Raw genomic sequence first — 12,234 nt, forward strand, 5'->3', positions numbered from 1 at the left:
AATTGGATGTGAGCGGGTCAGGGGTAAAGGGGGAGGGAAGGGGTTGTGTTAAGTCAGCAGCCTCACTTCCTTCTCCAGGGTCTTCTGGGTCCAGTGCCAGATATGAATCAGGATGACTGGAGATGGCCCTGGATGGGAGGCAGTCAGGGTTAAGTGACTTGCCCAAAGTCACACAGCTAGTAAGAGTCAAGTGTCTGAGACTGGATTTGAACTCAGATCCTCCTGATTCCAGAGTTGGTGCTCAATCTACTGAACCACCTAGCTGCTGTAGAGCTTGCTAAATTAGATATTTAGAATTGGAAGGAGCATCTGAGGTCATATAACCTAGTCCCTAGGAATCAGTTCTGTTATCATGAGTGAGACAATAGAAACGTATAGGAGTCTTGGTCCTTGTTCTCAGAGAACTCATAAACACACACACACACACACACACACACAGAAATAGAGAACATCAGGATGAAACATATGAATTGGTGCTGCAAACCCTTTAAAAACACTAACATTTATATAGTTATCTACTATTTGCCAGGTATTTTCCTAAGATTTTTTTTATTGAATTTGATCCTCACAACAATCATCAAATAATATTCCCATTTTTCTCAGTTGAGAAAACTGAGGCAAACAAGCCAAGTGTTCTCCCCAAGGTTGTACAGCTGGTAAGTGTATGAAGCTGGATTTGAATTCAGGTTCTTCTGACTATGGGTCCAAGGCACTATTGGCTGTGCTAGTGCAAGAAGGCAGAAGAGAGAGAGAGAGAGACGACAGAGAGACGACAGAGAGACAGAAACAGAGACACAGAGAGAGACAGAGAAAGTTGGAGAGATAGAGAAACTCAGAGAAATACACACACAGAAAAAGAAAGACAGATAGATGTCAGATAGACAGACAGAGACAGAGATAGAGAGAAAATCTTTCTTGTCCACTGTCAGTATGTAACCCACCTGGAATTTTCTTTCCAGCAGTTTGCACTGAGCCATCCCCATTCCCTCATCCTTGTGGTCAATGTATTTATCATTTAACCTTTCAGTCTTGGATCCTTTGTTATTGCTTTTCAGTTGCTTCAGTTGTATCTGACTCTGTGACCCAATTGCAATTTTCTTTGCAAAGATATGAAAATGCTTTGCTATTTCTTTCTCCAGCTCATTTTACAGATGAGAAAACTGAGGCAAAAGGGATGAAGTGACTTACCCAGGGTCACACAGCCAAAAAAGTAATCGAGGTTGGATTTGAACTCAGATCTTTCTGACCCCAGCCCTTGCACTCAATACACTACACCCCCAGCAGAGCAGAGTCAATGGTGAGCATGAATAAATTTGGAACCAGGTCTCAGCTAGGGTCAGAAAACAATGGTATTTACTAAGTTCATGAGCCCTATATGTTGCTCACTTGCCAAACTGTGAATGCCAGTCATGGGTCCTACCAGATATCCTTGTTAGGTGCAGGGTTAGATAATATGAGTTTAGGACTATCAAATCTCCCCCTAATTTGAACTCTGGAGCTTTCAGCAATGATATTCTAAGCACTCTGCCCCAAGATCCTTTCTAGCATTCTATGTTATATTGTATGGAGGCCAAAGTGGTGAAGTGCCTTCAGGTCTCACCTTCTACATTTTTTGAGTTCTAAGGTCATTTCTACCTTTGGTATTCTGTGCTCTAGAATTCTCCAAATTCTTATATTCTATGATTTAAGATTAAACAAAACACTGAATCTCCAGGGAATACAGGCCCATTGGAGCTGAGGGAGTGGGAAGAAAAAAGGAAGATGATTCAGGAGAGAAACGGCTGGTGAAATGTGGAGTCCGAAGGCTCTGATCTATCTTTGTTCTATCCCCCAAGGAAAGGGCAAGCTCCTATCTGCAGATTCGCTTAAGACCTGCATCTGCCCTCAGAGAAAGCTCCAGGCAGAACATAAATCCAAGGGCCAGAAGCACAGAGCACTTTCTCTTCTTAATAATGTCATCCAAAGTGGGGCAGTTGTCAGATGCAATGGGGGAGGAGGGGGAAGGTGGGGAAGAGTCAATCTTTCAATATCTACAGTTCTGACAACCTCACCACAAAGAATGAACTCCAACTCTCAGGCCAGAATGAAACCAGGCAAAGAGCTCTGGGGCCCAGTGCCCCTTGAGGGGATCATGGAGACTGAGGAGTCATAGATATCATGAAGGCCAATCCCTTCATTCTATAGAGAAGGAAATTGAAACTTTATAGAGGTTACTTGACTTTCTCAAGGTCACATAGCAACAGAGTTGGGATTTTAAACTGAAGTCTAATCCAAATCTAGAGCTTTGGAGAATAGCATCTATCAGGAAATGGGGATGGAAGAATGAATGGACCTGCTGGAAAAAAAGACTTTTTTATAGTTCTCTTATAGGCTAGGCCTCTTTAGATCCCCTCCTTCTCTAAATAGGAACATTAGAGCCTGGAAACCAGCTCCAAGCATCCCCCAGATCCTCCCCTGGGCCAGACAAATAGCATCCATTTATTTCTTTCATGACCCCACCAGCCAGTGAATTCCTTCTGAGATGCTGGATTTATATAAGCTCCGCACTGTCTGTGCATAGAGGATTTATAGGATATTTTCTAAAAAATAAGATTTAAAGGAAAATTCTTTATAAATCTTAAAGAGCATATGAATATATGTATGTTCATATATGAAAAGCTTTTATGTGCATGTGTTCCAATACACAAATCAATCAAACTGTGAACCAGAAAGCATTTATCAAGTGTATAGTATGAACTAGACTCAGCAGTAATAGAAAGAATTGGCAAAAATCTTCCCTGCCTTCAGATAACTCATTATGGACATCCTGCCCATAAAGTAGGAATGGAAATCAGACTGACTGGGAGTCAGAATCACAGGAAGGGGCCACAGAGATCAAGATTAACCCCCTCATTTTAGAGATGAACAAACTAAGTGACCTCTCCTGGAGGAGAGCAGCCTGCCTGGCACCATTCAGTAACTACAGGATGTCAAACGTTGTTTGTCACTGATTGTCCAGTGGAAGAGTGGTCTGACTGACCCTTTCCATTAGTGGCCATGTACAGAACAGCAGTCTAGTGACCTCCTCAGTCAGTCCAGAAATAGATTGATCTGTCCAGTCAAGACATCATGCCTTATAAGGAGCCAGGGTAGATGAGAACTCAGTCATGAGAGACTTAGAGATGTCTTGACCCTCTGTGAGGACCCTCCAGAGAAAGAACAGACATTCAGCTCTGGACTTGTGTTTTATTATGCCATACATGTATGTCTCGCTGCCATTGTATTTTCAATTCATGCTCATATTTCTCCTTGGATTCTCTGTGTCCTTTTGGAGAGTACAGTCCTGTACTGGGGAAAATGTTTTATAAATTACTATTCTTGCAATGTCATTTGAGTAAATGCCTTTGCTAAAGAGTTATGTCTGGTGGCTCATTGCTAAGGGAACACACATTAATGGGGGCTTAGAAACTAGTGTTAGGAGGAGAGTAACTCATAGAATTAATTGTTAGGACATTGAAAGCAGGGAGCCTAATCTACCAATATATGTTAAATTTGGTGAATGAGCTTAGAGGGTGGTGTATATACATATATATGTATATATGTATATATGTATATGTATATATGTATATATGTATATATGTATATGTATATGTAATTTTAGTGAGTTCCCTAATGTATTGAGAGGTTGAGCAACTTACCCAAGATCACAAAAACTGTATGTATCAGAGGTGAAATGTGAAGGTGACTCCATCATCACAACAACACAAGGTTATATGTTTTTTCATCAAAAAGATACAGATAAAATCTTTGCTTGTTTTACTATGCTGCTATGAGACACGTGTAATAAATGATACATAAAATATCTATCATATATAATGTAGACATAATATGTAACACACAAAATGTGTTTTGTCCTGCATAATATAAATGTAACCTATAACACACAAATGTATTATGTAGTATATAAAATACATTTTCATGCATAAAAATGTAATTATGTAATATATAATATTAATATAATATATAATTCATACATGTATCATGTCATGTATGATATAAATACAATGGAAATATAACATATAATAGACACAAATGTACTATTGTGCAGAACATAAATTTAATATATGATATATACTAATGTAGGTGTGAACTGCTTGGTAAACTAGAAGGTGTCTACATGGGAAAGATGATCAGTTCCATTGGCATAAACACTTACTGAGCACTTGCTCTGTTCAAGGGAACTTTACTAAGTAGCTCCCATGTAGAGACACATGTAGAAAAGCAGATCTAGATACATATTCAAGAATGTATAAGCACATGCAGGTCACCAACATACACAGAGATGCATGCACATGCACCCCCCCATACACACAAATAATAGGTATCTTTTGATTTCAAAAAGCACCACACCAACCAAGTTAATATGCATGACTTTCATGTTATATTTATTATGGTGAGGAATGTGTTGTATTTACCCCCGGCCTGATTTGATAGGAAACAAGATTTCTGGTGATGGTCTGAATGCTGTGGGAGTCTCTTCACCTTTGTATGATTTCCTTTCCCATATTAGCAAGGCACCTTGGCACTATTATGGCACCAGGAATACACAAATACATAATTTGTGGCAGCAGAATGCATGGACTTGTTTTGTTTGTTCACGGGGAAGAAGAATTAGGGTCAGTGGGTCGGGAGAGGGAAAGATCACAGGAAGGCACATTTTGGCTCCATTAAAAAAAAAACTTAATGATTCAGAACTATCCCACAATGGAATGGGCTGCCTCAGAAGGGAGGTTTCAGGAAAGAATGAGTTTCCTGTTAGGCAGAGGTTTGATGATTTCCCCCCTTCCTCAGCTGAACCTCCAAACATAGAAATGGTGGAGGAGATTCCCTGCAAGGGGATAGATAAGTGGTTGGACTGACTGCTCTCTGAGCTGCCGTTCAGTTCAGATAGTCAGTGACTCTATCATGGCCACAACCTTCTAGACCTGAATTTCAAGCTCAGCTCTGGTATTCATCAACTATATGACTAACGTTAGTCCTATTGATAACTGGACTTGAGCTTAGGCTCTCAAAGGTTTAACTAGTGGAAAATAAATCCTGATTGATTCTGTCGATGTAAAGCTGTGTAATCCTACTTAGGACCAACCTAAGTGAGTATGGAGAGGCTCAACTCTAGCAAGTAAGTAAGTGAATTGGTCATGGCAACTCATGAAACAATTTGTCCATCAATCAATGGACAAATATTCTATCAATAGAAATACAAAGCCAAAGCCAAAAATAGCCCCTGATCTCAAGGAATTTATATTCTATCAGAAAACATCTGGATTTTTTTGGCATGTGATTAGATGAAAAAAAATTTTGATTTTTGTATTGTTTTTAAGACACTTAAGGAAGACTTCATAGAGAAGGGGCACTTGAGCTGAGTTTAAAGGAAATCTAGGGGTTCTAAGAGGCAGAAGTGAGAAAAGGATGCATATTTCAGGAAGGTGCAATGTCATATCTGAGGAACAACAAGTAGGTTAATGGCAAGATTTTGGAGTCAATGAAGGGAGTGATGTGTATTAAATCTGGAAAATCAACTTGAATCCAGTTTGTGATGGGCTTTAAGGACCAAATGGATGACTTTGTATTTTAACCTAGAAGCACTAGGGAGCCCCTGCTGCTCCTTTATCAGGAGAGTGGCCCTTTTATAGTTACAATGTTGGAGTAACAAAAGAAGGGGGCAGAAGGTGCTAAACATCATTTAGTTTTTAAAGCTATATATAAACTTGAATTTGATCATTGTATTTCACTTCATTTATCACCAGATTGTACTTTGGACTTCATCATTCCCCAGAGACCTTTTTTATCCTATGAGAGCATTTCAGAACTAGAATTTCAACTTTGAGATTACCTTAAGTGGTTCCTTCTAGAACCTCCTTTTAAGGAGGGGACTTCATTCCTTACCATGCTGCACTCTGGAATTCTCCATCATTCCTTGGTAAAGCTTCCTTCCCTATTTTGTTTTCTCTTCTGTGTTGTCTTCCACCACTGGAATGTAAACTTCTTGAGAACAGGGATTTTCTTTTCTTTCAGATTGTATTTATATTTCTATCTTAGTATAGTTCCTAGTCCTTACTAAATACTTAATAAATGGTTATTGATTAACTGACTGTTGGAATGCTAAACATAAGTTCTTTATCCATTTGGCATATTATTGAAAGAGCAGAATTCTATCCATATCAATATTTTTACAATAAAAAAATAAATCAAAAGGAATTCATAGGTAAGTGGTGAATTGATTCTCCTTTGAGAGACATATAAAAGAGATGATTGTTTTTATTATTTGTGCATTCATAAGTGATAAGAATGATTCCATAGGATGCTTGGTCATCAAATGCTTATCATGTATATTCACAAAAAAAAAGACTCCCAGGAAGAGAAAAGTCTGTTTGTAGAGTTAAGGATGAGAAGAACTAAAGAAATATGAAGAATTTAATAAGAATTTCCAAAAATAGAGTCAACATCTAATTTCAAAGGATGAGTAGAACATAATTAGAAGAAAAGAAACTTTCATTTTTTGTAGCAGTCTTAAAGAGATACATCCTGTGTCTTGTTAATACTGCATGGATTTTTATGAGGGTACTTTCCAGATCTGCTGTGGTCAGTTATACAGCTCTGAAAGTGTCCATTAAGACTGATATTTCATAAGTGTTAATGGCTTTAAATATGTTCTTTCTATTTATCTTTGATTTTAGGATGCCAGCAATCCTGAAGTGACATATCCTGAATCCAATAAGAAGAATTATTATTATTGTTCTAGTCACATAGTGACTCAACTATACGTATAACCACAGACAGAGAAACACACATTAACACACATACACAAGGACCCAAGGGATAGTTTATGGCTAGAGAAAATAATACAGTGAGGGTATCTCTCATAAGTTTCCAAATGTTCAAGGTTTAGCGAAATCTCAAAACCCCTTTGATGAGGGAGATTTTCTTTAGCCCCCAAGTTTTCCCTCTTCTCCATATCCTGGCTCTCATCCTTTCCTTCTCTCCATCATTGGGAAATCAGTTCCATGTGTTTCTGGCTCGTCTGCATGGCAAGCATCAGAAGAAGGATTCAGTGAAAGCTCTTTGATGTCTGAGGCCAGCTTAGAGGGGTCCTTTTGTTGTTGTAAGTCAGAAATTACTGTTTCCTGTGAGCTAATACAACCTCATCTTCCTCAGAAGTACCCCTTCCTTCACCTCAGTTCCTCTATATATAATCATATACTGTCAGAATTGAAAGGGACTTAAGAACATAGAATTTCAGAATTAGAAAGTCAGAACTGGAATGTCCTTTAGGAACAGAAAAGAGTTTTGTTAGTGCTTTCCCTGTGAGATCCCCTTCAGTTTATTCTTTCATAACTTGTTTGGACAGTGTTGTTTGGGTGTTATCTCCTTCATTGGATTATAAGGGCAAGGAGTGTGTTTTGTCTCTATTTGTATCCCTGGTGGTTAGCACAATGCTTAGCAGATGGTTGGCCCTTAATACAAGTTTATTGGTAGGGTTCATACATGCTTGTGGACTTGACTTGTCTAGGAGGGATGTTAAAACAATGAATAGAACTAGAAAGGACCTTAGAACATGGGCTGTCAGAACTGGGAGGAAGATTAAAAGTCATCTAGTTCTTCTCCCTCATTTTAAAGAAGGGGAAAGTTAATTCTTGAGGGGGCTTCTCCTTTAACTTTACTCAAGGTCATATAACTGCTTAGTGAAAAAGTCAAGAGTGTGTTTCAGATCATTTGATCATAAGTTCAATATTATTTCCACAATATCATACTGCCCTATTTCCTGAGCACAGACCACGAAGAGACTCTGGGGACTGAGGCCCCTGAATGAGGAACCTGCTTCACATCTTAGACATTCAAAGGCTTGAGTGAGACCCGGACAGAAAGGAGAGAAATCCAGACGTGTGTGTGTGTGTGTGTGTGTGTGTGTGTGGCTTGGACATCAAGAAGGACATACAGGTATAAGGTTTGGAGGGGTAGGTAGAATGTGATTACATAACAAATTAGTCTATTTTGTTCAGTTCTTTTCAGTCATATCTGACTCTTTGTGACCCCATTTTGGTCTTTCTTGGCAAAGAAGCCAGAGTGGTTTATCATTTCCTTCTTCAATTCATTTTATAGATGAGGAAACATGAAGGCAAAGGTTAAGTGACTTGATCAGGGTCACATAAGTAGTAAGTATCTGGGGCCACATTTGAACTCAGACTAGAGTCTTCATATTTTCAGACATGGCACTCTATCCATATGTCATCTAACTGCCTGAATTACATGGTACCTTTCCTCAAAGTCACATGAAGGATAGCCCTGATTCAATGAAGTTTGAAGACCCCATGGGAAACTGGTTCTGCCCAGGCTAATCTCTCACTTGCCACCAGCACCATTCAGTCTAGGGCTATATAAAAATATTTTATGGCACTCAGCTGAGGGGTTCCCATATTTATTAGAAACTTGTGCTTGCTAGGGCTATGATAATACCTCTCTTCTTGGAGTCTCTCAGATGGATCCAGGTATTCTACTCCCTTGCTTTACCTTAATCTATACCAAAGTAGGGGGTGTGTTTCCTATCTCTAAAGGGAGCAAAACCTCCTCTCAAATCTCAAATCACACCAGCCTTTTTTCAGATCATACTCAAATTTGGATTTTCTTTATTTTTAATTGGACATAGGACACTGAGAAGATAAATGACCACCAGATACTTTGGCTGAAAGGGTACTCATATTTTTTCTCTCCTTCATACTTCCTCCTATAATTGAACCTAAAGCAAGGTGGGCCCTTTAGCGAACATCTCATCAGCTTTATATGCCAGAAATCAGCAAATGCTACAAATATGGACTTGGTTTATTTTTTTGTTATTGTTTTAATAAAATGATGGGGAAAATACAATAATGTATTAAACTTAAAAGTGTGTTTTATGCATAAGATTGGGGGTATTTTGGGTTTTTTGTGAAGTCAGTTCTTAAACATTACCTGCTTAATCCTGGGCAATAGGGCTGGGAAGGATCCCATACCAAGCAAACAACCTTCATCTAGTTTTAGATGAAGATTTCTTACTCTTCCCCCAACTCTCAAAAGACATGACACTAGTAGGATTTAATTCATTGATTCATTTATTAAATTCTCCTATTTATATAATTTTATGTCTTGATGCTGCAAGCTGTGGTGAAGCATAAATGAAGACTGGTTCCTGCTCTTTGGGAACTGACAATCTAATAGGGAGATAAAACACAGACCCAGAAAAAATAATCCACAACATTGCTCAATAAATGGGTTCAAGAGCTGAATGAAGGTTGGAGGGAAGGTGGCCTTACTAGCTGGGTGTCATGGAAGTATTATTGGGAGGAGGTAATATTTAAGTTTGCTTTAAAGGTTGGGTAAAAAAATTAATGGGCAAAGAAGGGAAGGGAGGGCCTTCAAAAGTATGGAACAGCTGGAGCAAAGTCATGGAGGTAGGAGAAGAAGAGGACTAGTTTTTATAGAATGTAGATTATAATAAAGGGTAAAAATATGAGTTAACACTGGTGGTCACAAGTTTCAGAAGGACATCAATGACCAGGGAAAGGAATCTGAACTTCACTTGAAAGGCAATAGGGAGTTGCTGAAAGATTTTGAGCTGAAGAGTGATATAACCAGTCCTATGTAAAAGAAATCTGTGTTTGAAAAAATTAGGTTAAGGTGGAGGGGCAGAGTCAAAAGGCCATTCTGATTTTCCATGCCTGAACAAAGGCTAATGGATTTATCACCTAGAGAAGCTTGAGTAGAATGATTGAAGCAAACAACCTACTGAGAGGAATGAGAGAGAAAGGAGGTGAAGGCATTGACTTCAGGTGTTTTCAAGGTGAATAGAATATTAAACATGGAAGGAGTCTCAGAATCTATCTAGAATTAACTTTGGGTTAGATGGAAGAGCAAAAAGAGACAAGCCCACTCAAGTTACATAGCTGGTACTCTAGTTACTCCTGACTCTGTTCCTGACTCCTTTCTTCTACATCATAATTACTCTAGGTCCACCACCCTCCTCAGATGGAGAAAAACTCAGCAAGCACATAGGCTATGGTGTTTTGGGAGAGCTATGTTCCTATATCACATGAGAATCTATCCTTGTATCTTTCCTCCCTTCTTCCTTTTCTTTCCTTCCTTCCTTCCTTTTTCTTTTCCTTTCTTCCTTCCTTCTTTCTTTCCACCTAGTCAGCAAACTCTTATGATACTTTTTACAAGATTTTGGTGCTCTATCCTGGAACAGTTTCAAAGATCAAATAAGACAGGGTAGTTGTCCTCAGGAAGCTCACAGTTGTGAGTAGAGGCATATTAAATTTTAAGGTAAATGAACAATAAAATGCTTGATTTTAAAAAATGCAGTTACAGGCATAAAGAAACAAAGAAAGATATTGTCACAGTTCTGAGGACAAGGGCGGAATTTTATACAGCAATCTATTCCCAGGTGGAGAGTATCAAGAAAGGCTTCATGGAAAAGACAGTGCAAGGTGTAATTGAACTGAGACATGAAGGGTAGATGGTATTTCAACAGCTAGCATTTTAGGGAAAGGCATTTCAGTCCTGAGCACAGACCAAGAAGAGACTCTGGGGACTGAGGCCTCTGAATCAGGAACCTACTCCACATCTTAGACATTCAAAGGCTTGGGTGAGATCCAGATAGAAAGGAAAGAAATCCAGACTGGTGTGTGTGTGTGTGTGTGTGTGTGTGTGTGGCTTGGACATCATGGTGGACAGAAAACAACATATGGATATAAGGTTATTCAGTTTGGCCAAAGGCTTAAAGGGCAGAAAGGGGAACAATGTAAAATCGGGCTGAAGTTAAATTTTGGAGAGCCTAGACTGGCAGGTCTTTGTATGGTACCCAGTAAGCAAGGTAAGTAGCATAGGGACAAAATCAGGGCTGGACATTAAGGAGTTTTAAGGGAAACTCTGGAAGCCTAGAGAAAGAGAGGAAGAGTTATTTGAGCTAGAACAGGTGAGAAGTCATTTAGTCTATCCCTATGACTCCAGAAAGGAGGATTCAAGGGAGAAAATTTGACTCTCCAGATGCTCTCTAATCAGTACCCAACTGATGTGATTAGACAAACCCACCTGACCTTTGGATTGCAGTATCTTTATTACCTATGAGCTTCGAAGCAAAGGAATCTATAGCAGGCGAAGTCCACAGTGCTAGTTAGTCCTGGGATCAGTACTCTGGGCTCTCTCCAAAGAGTCTTAGATGCTTTTTGCTTCCTGAAAAGAGAACTGGACCTAGATCCAAAGATCTGGGGGCCAGTCCTGGCTGGAACACTTACTTGCTGTGTGACCTTGGGCTCTTCTCTTTCAATCTTGGTCTCCTAATCTTCAAAGTAGAAACATAATTCTTATACTACCTTTTCCCCAGGGTTGACATGGGAGAAAGCTTTTAAACCAAGTTCTATAGATATGGGAATTGTTAATATTATAATGATAATTCCTTTGAGGGGGAAAAATCTATTTTATTAATCTCAGGGCAGTACACTTGCTAATGAGCTATCTGTTTCTTACCAAGGGAAAGATAAATGGGATAATTAATCCAGGCAAGGGAGGGGGTGAGGTCAGGTTCACTGAAGCTGCTCCCCTGGGGTTCTGTCACATGCCATGTCCCATGCCTGGATCTTCTCCCCTAGGAGCCTGGCTCTGCCTTTTTGGAACTCCTGGGTCTGCCATCACTTCGGTTGGCCTTTTTGAAGGATGCCTTGATCTCTTGATTCACCATTTCCTGCCAGGCATCTCTGCAAAAGGAGACAAACATCCAAGGGGTAGGAGGTCAGTGTGAGAGGAGTCAGACACATTCTGTATGATGTTATAGGACTTTGAGCCAGGAGTCCTGGTTTCTAGTGCTGGCTCTGATGCTATCAGATGAGCTTCATTTCTCTGAATCTCAAGGTCCTCATCTGCACAATGGGATTAATGATATTTAATGTCCTCCGTGGTATTATGGACTCAGATGAGAATATGAGTTTAAAAGTGCTTTTTAAAATCCATCAAGTATTATAATGGCATGGAATGATGAACAGAATACTGGCCCATGTATCAGGATAAGTTCAATTATGCCTTCACCACTAATTAGCTTGCTGGGCCTTCATTTCTCTATCCGTCAAATGAAAAGAATTGAACTAAATGTTCTTTCAAGACCCTTCTGGATGCTATAATCTACATTCCCCAAATGCTTTCATCTCTAACATTCTATTTGCTAAGGGT

General features: G+C 39.3%; 1 protein-coding gene across 1 annotated transcript in view; it reads right to left on the reverse strand.

The window, feature by feature from the left end:
• Positions 1-11,397: 11,397 nt before the first annotated feature.
• GUCY2F (guanylate cyclase 2F, retinal) overlaps positions 11,398-12,234 on the reverse strand; it is a 59,447-nt gene continuing 58,610 nt past the window's right edge. The window contains exon 19 of the mRNA XM_074188896.1: positions 11,398-11,765. Within this exon, the coding sequence (XP_074044997.1) occupies positions 11,657-11,765 (109 nt within the window). The 3' untranslated portion in view covers positions 11,398-11,656. The remainder of the gene's footprint in view (positions 11,766-12,234) is intronic.

This window comes from Macrotis lagotis, chromosome 1, assembly GCF_037893015.1.
Source record: "Macrotis lagotis isolate mMagLag1 chromosome 1, bilby.v1.9.chrom.fasta, whole genome shotgun sequence".
NCBI lineage: Eukaryota > Metazoa > Chordata > Mammalia > Peramelemorphia > Peramelidae > Macrotis > Macrotis lagotis.